The sequence below is a fragment of the Epinephelus moara genome, chromosome 14 (genome assembly GCF_006386435.1).
Source record: "Epinephelus moara isolate mb chromosome 14, YSFRI_EMoa_1.0, whole genome shotgun sequence".
Taxonomy (NCBI): domain Eukaryota; kingdom Metazoa; phylum Chordata; class Actinopteri; order Perciformes; family Serranidae; genus Epinephelus; species Epinephelus moara.
Genome location: NC_065519.1, coordinates 17,562,381 through 17,585,783, shown reverse-complemented (window position 1 = coordinate 17,585,783; position 23,403 = coordinate 17,562,381). Strand labels below are relative to the sequence as shown.

At 40.7% G+C, this 23,403-nt stretch overlaps 1 protein-coding gene across 1 annotated transcript in view; it reads left to right on the top strand.

The window, feature by feature from the left end:
- cnksr1 (connector enhancer of kinase suppressor of Ras 1) overlaps nucleotides 1–23,403 on the top strand; it is a 44,991-nt gene that overhangs the window by 6,453 nt on the left and 15,135 nt on the right. The window contains exons 3-7 of the mRNA XM_050062608.1: nucleotides 2,214–2,416; nucleotides 2,837–2,921; nucleotides 14,295–14,336; nucleotides 14,461–14,580; nucleotides 19,596–19,655. Of these exons, the coding sequence (XP_049918565.1) occupies nucleotides 2,214–2,416; nucleotides 2,837–2,921; nucleotides 14,295–14,336; nucleotides 14,461–14,580; nucleotides 19,596–19,655 (510 nt within the window). The remainder of the gene's footprint in view (nucleotides 1–2,213; nucleotides 2,417–2,836; nucleotides 2,922–14,294; nucleotides 14,337–14,460; nucleotides 14,581–19,595; nucleotides 19,656–23,403) is intronic.

The following is a 23,403-nucleotide window of genomic DNA, read 5'->3' as shown; positions in this document are numbered from 1 at the left end:
CACATACCTGTGTGCTGCCACGGCTCGGCTGTTCAGGTATTTTTGGGCAGTCATGACACCGACGAAGACTTCTTGGACCTGGAACCGGGCTTCTCGGTCGCCGGTAAGCCGCTATCTTGCGCCCCGGAGCACTATGGCCGCCGTATTTGACAGGAATACGTATTTCTGTCTGTGTCTGTGACCCCCCGTTCAACCCACAACCAGCAGGATTCGCCTTTAGTTTCTGCTGCGGCTTGGCTGCTCCCTGGGTTATCCAACTAGCATTAGCTTTTGTTCCTCAGCTCCACCGGTCAAGCTGGCGCTGATGTTTACATCCATTATCGTTGTCAGTAATGCCTGCTACGGAGCATGCCGCTGGCTCTCGCGTTGTTTTAGAGATGCAAACTGTTAAAGCCAGTCAACCGATTGCTAGTCTCGCGATACCCGATCCATGACTCTACAATCGATTCATCTAAGGATTCGTGGCCGAAACGTATCGATTGAGGAGGCTGCTACCGACGCAGCCGTATCTCTCGCTTGTCAAACCGGATATCCGGTCGTATCGGTTAATCGTTCCCAACCCTACAATTTATTGTTTCTTATCTGTATAATTTAAGTAATAAAAGCTTTGTTTCCACTGAGGGAAATGGTTTCAGCTTATAAAAATAGATAGGAAGTCTGCGTCACCTCGACGCGTAGTTACATTTCTGGAAAGGTGCGTGTCAGGCTACGACATAAGGTGTAAATCCCGCTTTTCTCCTACACGCTTGACACATGGGAAAGTTTAAGTTCTGCGCGCTCACCACTAAAAACAGAAAAAAAATATATATATGGGCACAAACTACAGGTGAACTGTGTGTATTCTACAACATGGGGGATGCTGTTTCTTTTGTCTAAACTTTAGTTGCTGCTGTTTTCAATCAAAGATTTTGCTCCCTTAATGCAAGAGGAGCACTGACTCAGAATGTTCATATTCCATTTTCAATGTAAATTAAAAGCAGTAAAAACTCCATAATCCATAAATCACCATTTAAAAACTAAAACAAACAATAATTAACATTGCCCATTAACAAATTGGCAACTGGAGAGTAGTCATTCACTTTGATATACAGGAGATCATATTTTTAAAATGGTCGCCCCAAATAACACTTACAAAAACATTCATTCATTCATTCATTTTCTGTAACCGCTTATCCTGTTAGGTGTCGCGGGGGGGCTGGAGCCTATCCCAGCTGACACTGGGTGAGAGGTGGGGTACACCCTGGACAGGTCACCAGACTATCACAGGGCTGACACATAGAGACAGACAACCATTCATGCTCACATTCACACCTATGGACAATTTAGAGTCACCAACTAACCTGCATGCCTTTGGATTGTGGGAGGAAGCTGGAGTACCCAGAGAAAACCCACGCTGACACGGGGAGAACATGCAAACTCTGTGTTTGTTTTGTGGCAAAGTTGTGGGTTTTTTTAACTTTGAGTTACAAGATATTTGCTGTGTTAGCCAAAAACAGACATTCTTGTGTGTGTTTTCCTCAGTTTCTCAATAGATTTCACAGAAAGTCACATTGATATACTGTATACATCAATATCACGCTATAAAGTTACATATATTGTGATATAGGTTGTCTACATGTACGTCTATGTCATTTTCTTTTTAGGCTAACTGTAATGTAGCTCGATAGCAGAAGCTTTTTCTTCCTATCAGCATTGGGAGTGCATTTAAAGGTCTGATGTCTGGTCTCAGACAGAAGAGGAAGCAACGCCGACTGTCAAGTCAAGAATACTTTGCATCAAGAAATACTGTCTCTTGTGTGAGAAGCAGAGCTTTTACTGAGCTGTGACTCTGTAAACAAGAACAAAGTGCTCTCTTGCTCTTAATTCAATATACATTTCAGTCAATATCCAGATTGCTTTCTCCCCCCCCCTCCCGGCTGCAAAACTCACAGTTGCATTGAAATAAGATTCTGTGAAAGGTTTTTTTTTTTGCACTTTTGGGACATTTTATTCAAAAATGAACAGTAGAGTGGTCACAGGAAATGAGGGGGAGTGATATGCAACATACAGTAGAGGCCCATTTTCGAAATCACAATAAGAAGCTTCTTAAACACTAGATCCCTTAGAGGTGTTGGAAAAAGGGGAAGTCATGCATTAAACATCAGATTATGTATAACAGTGTGGGAGTATTTCAGGAGTGGATTAGACCTTTAACCTGTGTATGTGCTCTCCAGACGTACGGTATGGGTGGTGAGAACCTACGCAGTCTGACAGAGAAGCTGCGTGCAGTTGCTCACACCCTCCAGATGGGCATTCAGGGCCGCTGGCGCCTTAACAGCTACGACGGACGCAGCGTCATCAAGCTGCCTCCTGGCGTTCTGCAGGTTGTTGTGGAGCTCATCACCTCTGCCAAAGGACTCTTCTCTCTGCTCAACAGGTCTGTAAAGAGGGAGTTATCTAACCGTTATATATACAGTACTCGAAATTCTATTTTATTCTGCAGTTATTTTTTACCCAGAAAATGTTCTCTGCTGTGTCATGTAAAAATAGTTTGGGTTTTTGTTGCTGTAGGTTTTATGTAAAAAAAAGATGACTGTGGGTTAAATCATTTAGAGGAGCAGCCTTTGGTGTGTGCACTGAGTTGCTGTATTGCCTTGTAGAGAAACCTGATACCTGTTAAGTTCTCCCCTCTCTGTTTGCCTGCTTTCATTTTCTCTTTGTTTGACTTTCTAAGATCCTTAATTTGTCTTTGTTCCTCTTAATTACCTGTGTGAAATTAAATCATTGTTCTTGCTTGCAGCAAATCCTTCCAGTCTCTGCCCAGACTTACTTTGAAATGTAATCCCTGTCTTGCCAGGTATCAGTTTTCCCAGCTCAGTGGATACACCACCAGCAAGGATATATTCAGCTACTGCAGAGAGCTGGGAGACATTGTCCACAAGGTTGGTCCATTTATGGCTTTGAAGGTCCAGTGTGTAGGATTTAAGGGCAGCGATTGGCAGTATTTTTTGTGTGTGTATAATCATCTGAAAAAAAGAATTGTTGTGTTTTTGTTATCTTTGAATGAGTCATTTATATCTACATAGAGCAGGTCATCATCCATGGAGTTCACCATGTTGCAGTGCCATGTTTCTACAGTAGCCTAGAAATGACAAATCAAACATTGGCTCTAGATAGGGCCATTTATGTTTTTATGTTGGCCACTGTAGATAGCAGTCCCTCCGTGATGTGACAGTGTCAGGAAAATGTGAAACTGCTTTATTCATTGTTTCTACTGGTTTAAATCACCAGGTCCATTTGTTATTAAGTTGAAGAGGCCTCTGCAGATATTTCGGCTCCCAATAAAAACCTCCTGTTTGGATCTTAAACTATCAGAGAGAAAAACTGAGCACACATTTTGCTGGATTTATACTTGTGCGGCAGCTCTATGCGGAGCCTACGCCGTAGCCTATACATGTGGCCGGCACCGTTGTGAGCATTTATACTTGTGCGGTGGTGTGTCTGTGTCACTCTGCAGTTACACCTCCAAAACAATATTCGGCGGGGGGTTTCTGTGAAGTGCTGTAAAGTTTAGTTTTTTCAAAACACACCCGAAATAACATTAAACGTGACTTAATAGAGACAATTTCAAACACAAGTTCACAAATCAGCTTCACTATAACTCGCAGCATTCACAGACAAAGGACTTGTCTTTATCTGGACACATTTTCCCCACAAATACAACATGCTAATGTTTTTAGCACAAGCCTATGGCATTTTACATTGTATAAATTAACCTAGCAGCTAGCAGACTTTTCCTCCACTCATATGAAGTCAGGGACAACAGCAATATTAAACAAAGGTGACGTTTCAAAATTCGGCTCCGTTACAACTCACAGGGTTCACTGACAAAACAACTGTCTCATACTAAACACGTTTTCCAAACAAATATAACGTGCTAACGTTATTAGCACAAGGCTATGTCATTTTACATTGTATAAATTAGCCTAGCAGCTAGCGGACTTTTCCCCTACTCATATGAAGCCAGGATAAATCCTTAAAATGCTTTTTTGTAGAGGCTTTATTGTCTTCACAATTTATTGTTTATTATCTGTGAAATTAAAGCAAATAAAAGCTTTGTTTCCACTGAGGGAAATGGTTTCAGCTTACAAAAATAGACAAGAGGTTTGCGTAGCTGCAACATGTAGTTACATTTCTGGGGAGGTGCATGTCAGCAAACACTGTAGGTATGCCGTCGATTCAACGCAGAAGTATAAATCCTGCATTAGCAGGTGCTGTGCAGCCCATCTGCGAAAAACAGTGTCAGAAAAATCTAGATCTGTAACATAAACTGCTTTATTTGGTGTTTTTACCGGTTTAAATCACCTGGTGTGTTTGTTTTCGAGAGAAAGCAACATATGTGTATAATTCCGCTCCCAGTAAAAACCTCCTGAACACTGAAGGAATTCTAACCAGGAGAGGTTTCAGCTGGTTGCAATGTGCAGTCCTCACCTCTAGATGCCACTAAATCCCCCCAAGTCTTATACACTACGCCTTTAAGCAGTCAAGTGCATAAAGCTCTTGAGTAACTTTGAACTACATTTATATTCTCATACTCTGTCCATCAAATGGCTGCCTTTTGGGAGTAAAACTCAAAGAACGTTTCTCTTTGATGCAAACCTGATGTCACGTTACTGCACGTGTTCATGATGTTCATGGAAACATGCAGTGTTTTATCTTAAGAGGAAGCACACATATATAACCATGTTTCTAGTGGTATTGTCGTGCACACTAAACTTCCAAAGAGGAACTACAACCTGTTGTGTGATTTCTTTTTTAAAATCACCCCTTAAAAAGCAGCTAGAAAAACAGAAGCACACACACACCCCCTGCTCCTCGGCTTAGCTCGAGTAATGAATTCTTTATCTTTACATTCCTGGCATATTTGGAGGCGGCTGTACCTTGAAGAGGCTTAGGTTCGGAAGGACTGCCAAAGAGGAGGTGCTGGAGTTTGTTGTTGTTTACTCCTTCACGGTAGTGTGAAATGTGTGAAAGAAAAGGGAGGAGAAAGAATATTTATAAGTGAATGAATGTAAAGAGGGTGAGAAAAGAGTTCACAGGTAACAGTAGGAACAGGCCTGGATATGTTGTAAGGCCTAAGGGAGGGAGGGAGGAAGGGAGGGAGGGAAGGGCAGAGCGGGAAGCAAAGGGGAAGGCAGAGACAGGAGGAGGAGACTGAGGGAGGGATTGCACCGGCTCTTAAATGACTTCTGACTCCTGGGGGAGCGCATGTCGCTGAATGAACAGCAGGCAGAGAGAGACTATTAACTGTGGAAGGTGGTGACATTAGAGATAAGTGGCCTGACAGCAGTGAAGCAGAGGAGAAGACAAAAAGAAGACAGAGCTACAGAGATAGCAGCAGAATGAGAGATAATTAGAGAGAGGTAAGGAGGCAGTCAGAGGTGCAGAGGAACTGTGGGTGAAAGAGGAGGCTCAGTATTTAGAGGAGTTTATATATAGCGCTCTATATCCAGCTTTGGACGCCTGCCCAGCACGACAGGTACAGCTCTCACCTCGCTGATTGGATAATTCCCCACAAGGTGATGCTTCTTTTGCTGCTTTTGTACTTTGCTGAACTGCTAAGAATGGGTCAAGCCTACGCTCATGTACGTCACTGTTTTTTGCTTGTTGGTTATAATTTAAAAGTAGAAATAAGTCTGTGTAGATTTTTTTTGGATGCTCTGTTTTTCTGGGATCATTCAAGCATTATTCGAGCTCTGTACCAACCATACAGGGTTGGCTTGAACCAGATTTAGCCTGAGATAAATGAGACTTGCAGTCTGTGTGTCGGTGTTCAGTAACAGTAACATTATTCTTACAGACCAGAGGGGCAGGAAGGAAGTATGGATTTCAGAGAGTTATTAAGCTTGTCGGCTGTGATAGGATGTTTTTGCCGCACGTAGTGAATCAGATTTGGGCCTCTTGACTGTTGTTTTCATTCATTGTTGGCTTGGCCCTGAATGAGTGAGTGATTAGTAAGTTAAATCCCTCACTGCTTTTGTCGCCGGTGCCTCTTAGAGTTGGATCATCGTTCGGTAATGTGTGGCTATTGTTTGCTCAATTCCTGTTTTTGAACTTTGGTGCGCATTGTGTGTTTGTGCTCGCAGGTGTTTAAAAGGTGAGTAGTTTTGTACCGAGAGTATGTTGTCCAGTTAGTTCAGTGTCATGTGAAGTAGTCATTGAACTAGAAACAGTTGGGCTCATTTTTTAGACTTCCTGTCTTTACTCTTTGAGTGAAGATAGAATTTTTTAATTACCAAACAGTAGCTAATTTCATTCACAAAATAACACTGAAAATGAAGTACTTTCATATCAATCAGGGCTGCACTCTGAAGGTTCAAGATTCAAATCATCAGTCAGAGACCCCTTAGTCCAGTGGTTGTCAAACGTTTTGTGCCCAAGGCACACCAAAGGGCAAGCCAAAATCTCAAGGCACACCTGTATGTTTATCTGTGCACAATCGCTTCTATAACATGTGTTATCACTTCTATCATGACATAAGACAATTAAAAAGAAGAAGATAGAAGACAGGTAGCTTTTATGATACTGTCTACTGACGGTGGTAGGTCATCTTTGCTGGTGCTTTGTTGTAATTTGCTCCGTACAATAAAGCGATCCATTGTCCCGCTCACAGATTTCTCCTTTTAATTGTTATCATCCCTCACACTGGCTGCCAATCAGGGCTTTTGATGTGTCACACACTTCTAATTTCTACGTGCAAAAGACGACAAATAGGTCCCCTGTGAAGGTGTTTTAAATTAGAGAGATTAGATTAGATTAAATTAGATTTTCCGCGTAGGAAATGATTGCACACAACATACTGATACAGTCAATTAAAAATTCATTCACAACTTTTTGTCTAGGCCCAGCTGAATAACAATGTCTGGTTATCACAAAATCCCATGGCACAGCTGGATTGGCATCACGGCTCACCCTTTGTCAACTGAGGTTCCTCAAGTCGTGCAGCCTTTTTTTTTGTTTTCGTCAGTCAGTGTGCAGTGTATTTCTAAGTACATTTCGGTCCCCAGAAGTATGCTGCAGACCCAGACTCAAGCCCCCAGGAGCAATGCTGGGCTTTTAAGCCAATTTGGCATTGTCGCAAAACCGTGGAATTACAATTTCTGGGTCGTCACATGATGCCATTGGGCCCCAAAAGACTTTTTCCCATTCACTAAAGCCTGGTATACACTGAAAGATTTTGGCTGTCCCAGACGAAAGATGACCATTGTGAAAGAAATGTGGCGATATTTTTGGTTGTGGCTCTAAAACTATGGTCCTGCGTTGCACAGTGAGACAAGTTCAAGGATGGCTGTTGTCATGGTCTTGTGATCAAAGACAGCTTGGAATAAAATTCTAAGCAGAAGGCTAAACCAGAAGTTAGATGCTCAGACATTGAAAGTCTCTACTGCACTTCCTCTATGGGCCCAACAATGCAGAAGAGTGGATGATTTGGGTAGTTTTATACACAGAAGACAAACTTTTTTGGCTTTATGCACCACTGAGCAACTTTCATAGAAATAACCGGGACCCCGCCTCAGATGCTGTATTCAGGTCTTTTTTATACATCCATGCCAAGACCCATGGTCAGTCTGAGTGAGACAGAGGCTGCTGGAGGAAGAGTGGCTTGGCTTCAAGATACCATTATATTCTATCCTCTGTTGAGAAGTGGTAAATTTACGGCTCACAGCAACCTAATACGACACAGTCTCAGCATAGTTAGCACGCATTAGCTCTGTGGGCTAACTTGGCTTCTGTACTATATCAGTGGTTCCCAACTGGTGGGTCGCAGTCCAAAAGAGGGTTGGGAGTCCATTCTGAATGGACCACAAGTGACTCACAAATGTGTTGAGTTTGAAAAAACTTTTATTTTGAGGTGCTGTTTCCTGCTGTGGAGTAAGTGACTAACAGACAGCTACTTGTCAGAGTAGCAATATAGCTTGATGACATGGCTAAATGCAAGTATGATGCTGGATGTATTAAACTGTGTGGACCTTGAACTAATGACTGAGGAGAAATCTGGACCCTGTGGCTGCACCAGGTGGAAACTACTGTACTATAGTATGTGAACAACCTTGTTCAAAATATGTGGAAAAAATAAGACCGAATAGTTGAATATTCATATTGAAGAGCTAGATCCGATTCGACTGACATAATTTTGAGTCAGGTACAGCAGTAATAGTATTAGAAACCTGCACAGGACCTGCTGTGGCAGGTGTTTTGTTGTTATTCATACAGCCTTGGCAGGTGAGCTAAAAGGTCAGTTTTGGACAGCTGAGAAGAGTTCGCTCCTGTTTAACAGACAAAAGAAAACGACAGGTCACATCACGTCAGTAAAGCTGTCATCGTAGCATTATAAAGCTGCAGGCACAGGCTTTGCAGAAGAATACTTGCATGTACTGTGCAGCTGTGTCACGTTACATAAGCTCCTGTGTGTGTCTATACCATCATCAGTGACGCATTGACCATTGCACACAGTCAGACTTGCAGGGTCATGAAATGCACCCCTGGCTAATTGAGGCCCGTGATATTCCCCCAGCCCCCCACCCCGTGAGATTTTTGACGTGCTGTCAGGTGTCCGCAGCCTCATCATGACGTCACTTTCTGTGGAACTGCTTCCACAGAAGCTACACCACATCCCTCATACCAAAGAAAAGTCTCTTATTTCCTGTTTGTCTGTGTGTGTTTTCACACCCCAAGGGCGATCAGGGTCAGCTAGTCAGCTGGTGTTTTTGGGATCCCACAGTGGAGTTGTCAAGTCAGAGTTTCGCAGCGTACACACGCTCAGTCTGCTTTGAACCAGCCGAGCAGCAAGCAAAGTCCAGGCGAGAGAGGGAAAGAGAGACAGGGAGGAAAAAAGAGGGCTCTGTGGGAGCAAAAATGAATTTGGAAGCGTTACGTTAAGGTACGTGAGCACATTTCTGTCACTAAATCTAACTTTTTAAAATGGAAGAACCTTTGCCTAAAAGTCATTTTAACATTTATGTTACATTTGAAGAACTGGGAGCTACTGAGACAAATCTATGACTGTTTGTTTAAAAGGTTATATTTTGGTTATGCAATGCTTTTCTTTGACCGGAAAGATATCAAAACAGAGCACAATACACTAAAAACTGCTCTATTGATGCACAATAATCAATGATGAATATTTATCTGCTATTGAAAGACTTGTTAAAAGCTTGAATTTCAAAGGGACTGTGCTAAAACAGCGAGCTAGAAATTAAGAAAGGGCCTCATCCATGTGACCTGTCGGAAGAAAATGACCATAATAACTTATTTTTATGGTGCTGACAAAGAGAGGAAAGAAAAACCCCATTCTGAGAGGAGCTGTTAAGGCAAGGACAAGCATGGACAGCGTTGTAAGATTTGGATGGAAACATAAGGAGCAGGTGTAAAAGAGATCTACCCGCTGTCTTTTTATAGCAAGTCTGTGACCTGGTGGCAAATAGGAAATACCCACTTGTGCAAGACCAAGCATGTAAACACACAGGCAGAGACAGACAGTACATGAGAGAGCTTTACTTGACTTAAGCTTTTGATTTATAACACAAAAAAGAAAGTCTAAAAAATCTGATTAATTGTGTTTAATCAACTGTCTGCGTTCTTGCATCTTTGTGCCATAGTTTCAGCCTTTTTGTGCATGTGTGTCCATGCATGCCTGCGTGCATTCTTGTTGTCCACTTTTTTTTTTTTCAGTGTTACACCCACATAATAGCTTGTCTTTGTTTCCTAGACAACTATAGAGAGAGAACAGCTTTCAGGCACAGAACGCGGCTGTAAAGTTAGCTCAGCGCCTGATCAAGCCACACACCAGCTTTCACAACACAACACTAGGCCTTTCTTCTTATCAAGGGATATTGATGCATGTTGCTTTACAGTACGGCAGAAGGCAACACAATGAAGGCTTCTCACCTCTTGTGGCGATGCTGCAGGCGCTGTTGTTGAAACATTTCAGGTGTTTTTTCAGAGTTATGACCGTGATAAGTTGAATCTCAGTGCAGGACGTGCTGCATGGGATTGTCTGCTGTTTATTGATGTGTGCAGTGAAACTGTGGCTAATATGTAACTACTGTCGCTACAATGAAGGGAATAAAAGGTCAGTCTTGAATGTTGGTCTGTGTTATGAACTTTTGTGCTGTTGTTTGGGCACAGAGCTGCTCATAAAGGCCCAAACAAAAAAAAAATTTTAGTTGTAAGTGGAATGATATTGCTAAAAAAAAAACCAGAGCTGCATTTGCTTCAATTGTTCTGTAACTGTACTGTCTGATATTACATATTCATACATCTGGTGTCGCAAAACCTGAGGCATTCCTTCAAAAACAGTAGCAGCTTTTTCCAAGGGACGTATTTTAGTTTATATCGTATCGAGACAGAAATAAATAGAAGGCAGCGTGAACATGCTGGAGGCTGTCGGGACTAAACGTCCAACCCACAGCTCCTCATCTCACGCAGTCATCCCATTTCCTCTTCTCTTGTGTCTCTGCCTCAGCAATGAAACAGTGGCTAAAGGCATCATATGCTTTATAAGTGTCATATGCTTAATATCCATGTGTGTGTGGAAATAAATCATAATCTTATATGCACTTTAAAGCAGACGGGAATGGAACAGATTTTGTTCACACCCCTAGATGTTATGACTTTTGTTTAACAGCCTCATTTAAACCAGACAGTGATTTTGCGTGCATGTGTTTGTGGTTGTAAGCATATGTTCCAGGGCAGAAGTGTACCTGTCGCCCACATCGCACACATCAATGTGCCATTTCCTGCTTAAGAGAAATGCAGAACAGGTTGTTCTGTTGTGGGGAAGCCTCCGGTGGCGTGGCTCCAAATACAACAGAAACCGAGAGGTGTGGATGTTGCCGTAAATTTACCTTCTGTCTGAAAAGCAATGGTGAGAAGCTAGAAAGACAGAGGTGTTACTAATGAGGCAAAAGGAGAAGTGATGGTGTGTGGTCGAGGGTGGGGTGGCAACAAGATTTAAAACTCAGCTGCTGTTACCTCCACTGCTAGATCACACTTACAACATGGATCTGGCAAAGTGATATGAGATTTACTGTGGTTTTAACCGTTGTTTCAGTGTTAGTAACACTTTCAACTGTGAATCCTGGTACACCCTGGACAGGTCGCCAGACTATCACAGGGCTAACACATCGAGACAGACAACCGTTCATGCTCATATTCACACTTACGGCCAATTTAGAGTCAATTATCCTAACCTGTCTTTGGGCTGTGGGAGGAAGCCGGAGTACCCAGAGAAAACCCACCCTGACACGGGGAGAACAAAAGGGCTCTGTCACCCTGAGGTGTAGGGTTTGATCCAGGAACCCTCTTGCCTAGCCTGCTTTGTTATTAGCACTAATTAGCAAATATTAGCATGCTAACACACTACACTAATGATGGTAAACATGGCAACTATTATACCTGCTAAACATTAGCATGTTAGCATTGCCATAGTGAGCATGTTAGCATGCTGATATTTAGCTCAAAGCATCACTGTGACTCTGTGCACCCTCACTAAGCTACTAGTATGGCTGTAGTCTTAAAACTCTTTCTTATGATTGCCTTGACTTTCTTATTGTGTTATGGGAAAACAAACTCCTCCTCATGGCTTAAATTAACCCTAAATCCCTTTTCAGATGCATTCACCCACGTCTGTTTGCACTAATAATATGTTGATGGTGACATTAGCAGTTGGCCTGAGGAAGGTTACAGCTTCACCTCCTTTGTAATTTATGATTTTGTATTGTATTGTAATGATGCTCTGTTTAGAATGTCCGTGTTCAATGCATTACCAGCCATGACAGTGTCACAACGGCTGGTATTGTTTTCACCATGTCTGAGTATGTATTTGCATGTACGTCAGCATGGCAAAATGTGGTCCTGTTGAAACCTATTGTGGTGACATACAGAAGTTGTTTTGAGTATTTTACTGTTGTCTGTTTGTAGACACAATTTGTCAGTCATAAAACTTTACAGATGTTTAGTTCAGATCAAAATGAAGGCTCAGTTTGAAGATGGGCGTAGTTCAGGTCTGCGGGGAAGTGCAGCAGGTCTTGAAGCCAACTTTCATAGTGGCCAAACAGTAGAATTACGGTTTCTTGGTACACCATGTGATGCCATTGGGCTTAAAAAGACTTTTTCCCATAGACTTACATTGCGAAAGGGACATCTGTAAATCAGTGGATATATATTTTTAGCGCCATAACCCCATGAAATGACTGGTATCACTGTCAGAATTTGATCCATTTGGTCCAGTAACCGTTAGAAGGTCTAGAAGAGCCACACAATTAAATAATTTTATCCCCATTTAAGTTAGCGGAGCGCTAAACTGGAAGTTAGCCGCTTGGCTCATGAAAATCTATAGTGCTCTTGCTTTATGGGCCCAATGATGTAGAAGATCTGGGTCACTTCACACCTAGGAGGTCAAACTCTTTTGGCTTCTTGCGTCACTGAACAACTTTCAGAGGAATAAATAGGGCCCTGCCTTCGTCATGAGTTCAAGGTCCACACAGTTTAATATATTCGGCATCATACTTGGGTTTGGCCATGTCGTTGAGCTAGTTTGCTGTCTCTGTCAAGTAGCTTTTGGTCATTCAGAACGGATCCGTGACCCACTTTTGGACCGTGATCCACCGGTTGCGAACCACCGCTTTATACCTCCATGGAGTAGTCTAAGAAAAAGCATTCTCGGAAACCCATCGGCTGTATTCGACGTCTGACTTCCACCAGACGGCGATACAGCCTCTGGGGGCAGAACCCCGATTTTTTGGCATTCCGGTTTGATTTGGGCGGAGGAGGCGAATTTCCGTTTCCGACTTCTGTTTATATTTATAAGTAAATATGCTGAACCATTGCGATGGATTCAGAGTTTGGAGTGACGCCAATTATGTTCCGCCTTGTTAGTTCACCACACGGACCGTTTAACCTGGCAACAACTGCAGCCGGCTCAAACATGATTGGTCAATATCACGCAGACTACAAACAGCCTACAACTGGAAACCAGGGCTCTTCCGCTCTTCTTCCGGAGGCAAGATCTCCGGGGTTTGCCTACAGACTCTACATTCACTGAATGTAGAGTCTGTATATAGAGACTAAAGAAAAAGTACCAGAGCTAGGGGCGTAGAAGGTAGGAAGGGGCCATTGGCCCTGGCCCACATTCATTTTAAGTTGCACATCTTTGTATTGCGACTGGCGTGACCCCCATCAGAAAATAGTCTGTGCTGTGACTGCTAGATAGCACACCCACTGACAGTCACTGTAGGTCACAGCCAATGAGCCATGACAAGACTACTTAGCTCAAGTAGGAATCAAGATAAAGATCTGAACATCTTCAGGTGTTTACACACAAGCTTCAGTAGTTTGTTGTGGTGTAAATCAATATATCGCAGGTTCTGCATTTCTCAACTACACACACTCAAACACCTGAGGGGGAATATCAGCACACACACAAACAAACACCAGACAAGTTGAACTGACCGGCAGTAGTGACAGAAACCTCCCGAGTCACCCCCCTCCCTGCAGCCTTGTGTCACAGCCTTTAATTAGCCCCGAAATCCAGCCGTGTTCGCTGTTGATCCCTTGTTACATTTCACAGGGATTAGTTTCCCCTTACAATCCTTTATGTAACTCATCACACCATCAGGCATTGCAAATTAGCTTACTGTAGGTTGTAGTGGTGTGTGATATTAATCTATTCAGTATGCCGTGTAAACATCTCTTCTTTTAACCTCTTATCATCCGCCTTCATTCAAAGCCTCCTCCTCATCTCTCCAGCTCCCAGGCCGACTCACAGGCCGTAGGAGCGTCATCGACACCTTCCTCCCATCCAGAGATTAAGCAGTTTAGTTCCACTGAGCTGACTCTAGTGACTGTGACACTGACCACTGACTTCCTGTGGTCTCCACGCATGTGTGCTTGTGGGGGATTAGTGTGAGCCTTTGGGTTTAGGGGACATTAGACACTAAGAAAGGAATAGCCCACTTGCTGTACTGCTAATTGCATAGAATACGTTTTATGCCTTTTTTCAGTTATATTAGAGCGCTGCTCTGATTAAAGCTGGTAAAACACCAGTAGAGGTCTGGAGTGATGCCTTTCTGCCTCAGGCCTTTCACTTCCTGACTCATGCTGTGAAGAGGAAATAGGACATGAGTTTTGAGTCAGATTGCCCCATTTCCACAAATCAATTACGGCATTATGAAAGCTGCTGTGGTGTCATTTTGGTACTCTGCTTTGTGAAAGTGTTTGGGTGGAACTCAGGTTATGTCTCACTCTTCCAACAGAAAAACACCGTCTATGAAAAGGAGAAGGACATCATATCTGTGGTAAGTATTGGATTCTTTTTCCGGCTCTAGAATCTTAGAATAACTAATATCTATTGTCTTTTATTTTGTAAAGGATTGAATGAGATGTTCTTGATAGTAAATGGTGGTATGCTTCATCCTGTAGTGCCGTCAGTTGGTGTCAGTGTGCGATGAGATCCTGAATTGCAGCCCAGAGAAGCTTCTTACCCACACTGCTCAGCTTGAGAGCGTCGACCTAGTGCCTGTGGCACCTGGTGATCAGCTGGTAAAGCCTTAATAACTCTGACCATTTGTCTTCATTAAACACAGAGCACATGAAAAGCCACTTTTCATGCTGAGTAGAATTAAAGTGAATTTACTATTTTAAATGCTAACTCTTTTACTGCACTATGTCATGTAGCATTTACAGTAAATTCCACATGCTATATGTAAATTTAACTCTCTGATGCTTGTTGGGAAGGGAGCTCCAAAGTTAGGCTAAAATTTGGTGAAGGAGTCCCTTGATCACTCACCTCAAGATACCTGAATGAAATTGATTTCTATGGGTACCCATGAGTCTTACCTTAACATAAGAAGGCCTGTTCCCAGTGAATGTTTTGTTCCTCACAATCAAATTAAAGCTGTATATTTGTCTTTTCAAGGACAGCCAGCCTATTCGAAGAACAATAAGTCACCTAACATGCATATGCAGATACATAAGACAGTAAAACAGAATTGTTGTGGAACTCAAAATGTTACCTGTACCAGTATTAGTCTACGCACATTAGATAAGTAGTAATATTAACTGTAAAATGAATAATAAATAATAATAAACCAACGTATATCAGTATTAGATTCCTTAACTTGCCATTTTGATATAGTTTTCAACCAGCCTGCTTCAACAGCATGAGCAAATTCCTGAAATTCTTTTATGACTTTAGTTGTCAGTGGCCCCATCTGGCCGCCCCCGTGAAAATTTCTGGGGCGCCACTGACCTCAAGTTGTCCAACCAAAGGAAGGATTTCTTTTGTGTCACTTCAATACACTAGAAATGGTAGATAAGAAGTAAAGCTTACGCAGAATAATTTATTAGTTGATCAACAGTGTAGTAGTTGGGAACTATATTAATAATCAGTTCATTTTACAAGAAAAAATATTAAATATTCCCCAGTCTCAGCTTCTCAGCTGGGAAGACTTGCTGATTTTTATATCTGATGATAAGTGAACATTTTTTTATTTTTTTTGAGTGTTTACATTATCTTAGAGTTTGGTAAATTACGATGGGATTTTTTAAAATTCATCAAGAAAATAATCATGAGATTAATCAATAATAAAAATCTTAATCAAGGTCAGGATAAACTTTATTATCCCAAATAGGGGAAACTGGGTGGTGAAGGTGTAGCAGGACACTAATTATCATGAAAACAGATATAAACACAAATATACAATATGCTGTCCCTCCCTTCTTATTTTTTCTAATGAATTGTTGGTTCATTATTATTATCGACATGTACCCTTTACTATTCTAACTAAAAGTACAACTAGATATATATGTTAGCAAGTTGTTGTTTTTTATTTCATTTTTTAAATTTTATTTTTGAAATACAGTGTTAACATATCCTTTGTCAGTGCAGATCAACATAAAAACAGTGAGAGAGAGAAAGAAAAGCTACAAATATAAATAAGTTAGTAAATAAAAAAATAGAATAAATAAAAATAGAAAAAGTAATCAAAGTTAAATAATCTTTAAAAAAAATAAATGAAAAATGAAAAAATAAGGAAAGATAAAAAAATCTTAAAAAAATAAATGAAAAAAAAATAATGAAAGATAAATAATCCCCCAAAAATAAATGAAAAATAAAAAAATAATGAAAGATAAATAATCTTAAAAATAAATAAAAAATCAAAAAATAATGAAAGATAAATAATCTTAAAAAAATAAATGAAAATTTTAAAAAATGAAAGATAAATAATCTCAAAAAATAAATGAAAAATAAAAAATAATGAAAAATAAATAATCTTAAAAAAATAAATGAAAAAAAGATAAATAATCTTAAAAAGTAAATGAAAAATAAAAAATAATGAAAGATAAATAATCTTAGAAAATAAATGAAAAATAAAAACATATTGAAAGATAAATAATCTTAAAAATGAAGGCTAAAATGAAAGTAAATAAAATGCTTGCAGCAGCTTGGCTTCACAAGTTGCACCTTACAGTGCAATATCTGGACAAAGAAGAGAACACAGTAGAGAAAAAGAGAAATCTTAATAATTGAAAGTTAAAGATGTTCCTTCAAATAAAATAATCGAAGTCAGGTCTCAAAGGCTTAACATATTGCACCCATTTTTCCCAGAATTGTATGAAAATATCCATCTTTAGGTGTATAGAGAAAGTGACCTTTTCTATCACGTAAATCTCCATTGTCACATCTATCCGGTCATTTACTGTAGGACCAACATGCATCATCCATTTTCTGCTCAAAGCCTTTTTCCTGCTTCCCCCTTCACTTCAGGGGGGATACAGCCTTAAAATATAATCTCAATATTACCTTATCAAAAAATTCTCTCATCATGTTATCGCTTTATGTGTTTCTTGACAATCACTTCTTACTCTCTGTCTTGTTTTTTCTGACTCTCTTCGTCCTTTCAGTATCTATTCTCTGCCTTCATCACTGCCTGCAGTTTCCCATGATCATCTGGTTCCACTCATCACCTCTTTCATCTAACTCAAGGTTCTCCCTGTGCCCGCTCCTATTCTCTTTATCCCCTCCTAAACCTTCTCTCACGTCAGTGTATTTTTCATAAACAACTTTTGTTCCTGCCTCGTCTCATCTCTTAATGCTTTAGCCTTCAGCCAGTACATTCAGTGCAACAATTAGAGCTCTCTCTCCTTTGCTTGTTATCTACATAATCTAGTGTGCTTTTTGTTTATTTCTAAGTAAACGTTCATCCAATTTCCTTTACCCTTTTTGTACTCAGCCCTTTAGCTAAAAATCTCCCATGTTAGATGATAATAGCACTCCAATTTCCTTGTGCTCGCTCGCTCGCTCGATTGGCCTTCCTAATCATCTCCAGTGTGTGTTGTCTTAGAAGCAGATTTTCTAGTTTCATTTCATCACCTCTGATACCGAAGCATACATTCAGTTTGTGTCCATATTTGTGTGTGTTTCTGTGTGGCGGGTAAAAAGAGTGGGTTTTAGCTATAACTGTCGAGGGTAATTCTTCACAATTTTTCTGCAGCGGATAATTTTAACAAATGTGCTCAACAACCAGCAACAAAACTTGATTATCCTCGTCTGACAGAGAGAAATTGCTCGGAGCATGTCAGAGATAACGAGGTCTGCCCTCTAATTGATTAGAAGTAATGGGAACTAAAGACGGAGAAAGAGAGAAGTGAAAGGCCGGAAGAATTATAATTCACTGAATGCACAAAATCTGCTCCATTCATAATGTGAAAGTAAAAGCTCGATTTTTACTCTTTCATTTTCCTCAAATTCAAATTTATTCAGTCACAAAGGAGAAGGCTGAGATCAAGAGAGGATGTAAAATACTTTTTAAGCTTTGACAAAAATCAGTTGTGGTGTGTGTCACGAATATGTCTGTTATAATTTGTACGTGTAGTGTCAGGACATGACTAATGAAATTGGAACTCAGCCAATATCCTTATCCATTTCTGGTAATGTCTTAGTTAAGTTAAGTTTCTAGTTTAGTTGTAGTATAGAAATATGTTTACATGATAGCATAGAAAGCCTTGTGTTTGGAGAACTAGTTGGGTAGTTAGCATTTATGTGACAAATAGCTTTCCTACTCTGCTCATTACTGTGCCAAAACTCTAGATTTTTGATGCTTTGGTCAAGGGTTAAAGGTCAAGTTCACTGTGATCTTGCATCCATCTCATTCTCCCGATATCTCCAGAACAGCTTGAGCAAATTTCTAATTTCTAATTAACTTGAACTGGAGGATGAAATGATGGGATTTCGGTGGTCAAGGGTCAAAGGTCAAGGTTACTGTAACCTTGTCTGTCTCATTCTTCGTGAACACAATGTCTCAAGAACAGCTTAAGTGAATTTCTTCAAATTTGGCACAAATGTACACTTGGACTCAACAATGAACTGATTAATTTTTGGTAGACATAGGTTAAAGGTCAAGGTCATTGTGACCTTGTCTTTCATATTCTTGTGAACATGATATCTCAAGAACACCTTGAGGGAATTTCTTCAAATTTGGTACAAAAATTTACTCGGATTCAGGGATGAACTGATTGGATTTTGGTGGTCAAAGGTCAAGGTCAGTGTGACCTTGCATCTGTCTCATTCTCGTCAATGTGATATCTCAAGAACACCTCAAGGGAATTTCTCTAAATTTTACACAAATGTCCACTTGGAGTGAAGAATAAACTGATAAGAATTTTGTGGTCATAGGTCTAAAGTCAACATCAGTGTGACCTCATAAAATATGTTTCTGACCATAACCCAAGAATACTTATGCTAATTATGACAAAACCTCACACAAATGTCTAATAGCCATTATTCAATGTCATATCTTAGGAACAGATAGGGACATATTTGGTCAGATACTGAAGTGGTGAAACTTACCCTGGGTGCCCACCTTGAAACTGCTGATTGTACAGATCTTCTTTGATGTCGGGGGGAAAATGTGTGTGAAGCATCCAAGTATTCACAGACATGGATGTAAACTGTCAGAGAAACTTGACTGGTGTGCAGAGACATACATCCCCAGAGTGATAATTCAAATTATTAAAAATGATTTGTCTACATAAAAATGTTATCATTAAGACCTTTAAGCTTTTGAAATGCTGTGTTACAGTAATGCATCAAACTAATGCCAGTAAAATCCCTGGATATTCTCAGCTAAGAGGCTGACAGATTAATAATTATAATCAGTAGTGGTGGGAAGAAATGTTTTCTTAGGCTTCTCTCTTTTCAGTTCAAAGTTAAAATCCATTCATGTTTCTGCTGCCTTGTGATACGTATTGATCCTAATGTGGGCGTTTTGGGGTGTGATTTGTTGGTTCCCTCCACGCCCATTATGACTCAAAAATAATCAGTCAGGGCCGGCTGAGGGGTAATTACACGCTGAGCCATCAATACATCTGGAGACAGACATCAATATCTCCACAGACTCCATCAGTGATGACAGTATCAATATAGAGCAGTGTTTATGTGTCCATTGTGGTGACTCATTTTGACTCAGTGATGTGCAACATTGATAATCTGTATTGCAATGTTGCTAAAATATGCTGGTTTATCTGTCTGATATGTGTCTTTCTGTTTCTCTTAGGGGATCGAGATAACCTCCACCGGCTCCATTAACCACTACGTGACCGGAACTGTCGCTGAGGTCAGACTCTTTCCTTTACTTTCACTGTTGACTCAGCCCACAAACCCACGCAGGGTTAATAACCATCTCAGTGCTCTTAGCCAATCCTCTAAAGAGCAGCGTGACTTACACCTCTGCTCCTCTTGAACTCCAGACCAAAAGGTTAACTTCAACTACAGTTTGTCTCTTTGAGAAAAGAGCTCACATCTAAAAGAGTCTCACGATGTTTCACTCCTGAACCGGTTCTGTTAAAAAGTGTGCAGGGATGTTGGAGTTTAACAGGTTGCAAGCTGTGACTCAGGTCTGTCACATATTTCTGCAGGAGATAACACTTAGTTAACACCCTTGTTTCCACTTCTCTGATAAAAAAAGGTTTCGATCTGCTATTGCTTGTCTGTCTGGGTGTCCCATGAGGAAGGAATGGGAGGTATATTTTCAGTTGTGTGGAGCAAAACTAAAGAAGACGGAGCAGTTTGCTTTTTCTTGTCTCTTTTCCAAAAACACTAACTTTCTTGTGGTTGTTTGCAGAATCAGTACACAGTGAATTCTGGAAACACAACATTTTCATTTGCATTCATTTATCATGAAAGCACTAGCTCCGGACTCGGCAGAAATCCCCATGGAAGTACTTTTGTGTGACACATTATTTTTAGCTGTTGGCTTATCTTTCTTTGCCTCACTGCTTTGAAATTGAAACCAATCTGAGCCCTTCTGCTGCAAACGCTTTGCATTTATAAATATCTACTTCGGGCTGATTGGACCAAATGTTGCTGTCTGCAAACTGCCTGTAAACAAAGAAACATCTCGCAGAACATGACACATCACAGCTTATAATATCCATGTGTGTGTATTAGTTGCAAGTCCATTTTAGTTTGAATAAGGTTACAGCTTTATCGGGCTACTTTTTGCTGAGTAATTTGATAGTCACTTTACATTAGCTGATGTTAAACTGGATAAAACCACGAGGAAATCTGTATAAAAGCTTCTCCGGGAAAATCATCCCATAGAAGGAGCAGAGATACATGATTCTGAGAGAAAGCCAAAGATCAGTTGGATAAAAGGGGGCTGGTAAGATAAACTCTGCAGCGATGGAAAGACGGAGTGAGTGTTTGTCAGCCAGAAGAAGGAGGGCTTGTAAAATGAGTGTGAGGGCAGCTCTCCTGTGGGACAGAAAGATGGAGATGTTATTTTTCCATGATGTCAACAGCAAAGTACCCTTGACTCCCCTGCTACTGCAGTTAGAGACGTGGACACTGGCCACGAACACACACAACACAGCCTGTGTGCATCTTTGTGCCTCACACAGAGATAGTACCTTTATAATTTTAAATCAACCTGGGTACTGTAATAAAATCAGATCAGAAAGGCAAGGGTAACATTCATGTAGCATATGTAACTCACATTGGATCTCATACCGCCATTGTATACAAGCCTTTTAAACTGGCAGCTAGTTAAACAGACTGTGTCCCAGTGGTCTTCCAGGCCCTCGAAGTCTTCTAACAGGCAGGCTGCCCGTTCCATGTTTACTAAGTCCAGATATTCCTTCAGCCAGGAGTCCCTTGTGAGGCAGGCTGCTTTACACTCCTTCCAGTTTAGAAGAGTTAGTCTTTTAGTAGATAAGCAACCATAGGCGCTCAACAGTTACTCCAACATTATTGTCCAACTTCAGGCCCAGCAAGCATACTTTGGGGCGCACTGGGTATCACTTCTAACCAGGGTGTTTTAACAGCTGGACAGTCCCGGAGCAAGTGGAATAAAGAACCTTGGTTGCCACAATTATGCCACCATAAATCTTGCTATTTGTCATCCATCCTGGATAATCTAATCTCACACATTTAGAGGATCTCAAAGCCAACCTTCAAATTATGTCCCACTGGGAAGCAGTCAGAGATGTATTTGGGTCGTGCTCCCAAGCCAGCTGGACAGAAAAATATGCATTAGGGACAGGTATAGACATTAAGTTATAGATATCAGAGACTAGACTTCTTGTCAGGATTGCCTTCTTTAGAAACCGATCCCACTCTGGACTTGAGGCAGGAATCGCTCCCTCTTCACATTTCCTATATAAAATATAAGATAATTAAGTATATGTTCAGAAGCAAGAGTCCAAGAGGTCTAAATATCTGTCCAACTGTAGTAATGCCAAGTCTCTGCCATGATTTATTACTTAAAGTGTTTCCTCCGGCCGAAAGAATGGGGTTACACCAGAATGGGCAGGATGGATTGGAGAGCCCTCAATGCTTAGTCTCTTGTGCAGCTGCTTAACAATAGAGTAATAGAGCAGGGGTGGGTGATTTGAAGAAACAAGTCAATGTGAGTTTTACTACTGTTAGATTTTGCTATACCACAGTAGCTATTCCTTTTAATACTTTAATTAGATCAACCAACAACAGACATTTCTGTCTGTTATTTCCACTTATTCTATCCACTAACAGTTTTCACTCTATTTCCAGAACATTTACTTTATCGCTTTATATATTAATGTTGATATGAAGTTACATATCATAGATATGAAGTAATTGAGGACTTTATTTTAGGGTCTTAAATTATGTCTAGCTTCTTAAGGTTTGCAAATTATGATTAACTGCCAAATCATAGGAATAACTGTTAAAGTTACTTGTCATTTTTATGCTTCCGCTCAGCAAACAGCCATTGCTGAATGCACTGTGTTATCAGGTTGTCGGTATAAGTATGTATGTCCAATTCTTGTGAATGCGATATCTCAGGAATGCTTTAAAGGAATTTCTTCAAATTTAGCACGAACGTCCACATGGACAGATCGGATTTTGGTGGTCAAAGGTCACTGTGACCTCACAAAACATGTTTTAAGCCATAACTGTGACAAATCAGAAGTCATTATCATCGGCCCCAAATCTGTTCTCAAATCCACCCATAACTTCTGCCTCTCCATTGACGACTCCACTGTGCTTACCTCCCCCCATGTCAGTAACCTTGGTGTCAGATTCGATCACACCCTCTTATTTGACCGACATCAAACACATCACCAAAACAGCCTTCTTCCATCTCGGAAACGATGCCCGTCTCCGTCCATCCCTCTCATTTTCAGCTGCAGAGACTCTCATTCATGCATTCATTACTTCCAGATTGGACTATTGCTACAGTCTCCTCTACGGTTCATCATCCAAAACTCTTAGGAAACTGTAATATATCCAGAATTTAGCTGCTGGTCTTCTCACATACTTTCACACCCGTGACCACATCACCCCCGTCCTTCATAACCTCTACTGGCTCCCCATCCCCCAGTGTATCCACTTCAAACTCCTTATCACCTCCCCACCACCAGGACTAACCACCACACCTGGGGGGACAGGACTTTCTCAACAATGGCTGCAGCATTGGTGTAGGGCCCAAGACAAATTTCCTACTCTGTGGGACGATAAAGTTAATCTTGAAATCTTAAATCTTCTTCATTGCTGCTCCCACCCTCTGGAACTCACTCCCTAAACACATCAGAGACTCCCCTTCACTCTTCACCTTCAAGAAACCCCTCAAAACACACCTCAAAGAAACTGCTGACAACCTCTAAAAACTGTGTTCTTCTCCCTCTCGGCATTATTTCTCTTCTTATGGATTATTTCATTGTTCTCTGTAAAGCGTCTTTGAGTGTCCAGAAAAGTGCTGTATAAATCCAATGTGTTATTATTATTAATATTATTAGATCTTCTGTGCTGCCGCATTGAAGATGGATGTGTGTGAATCATCCTTGTTTTAGAATATTTAGTGTTTTTATGTTTTTATCATCCATATT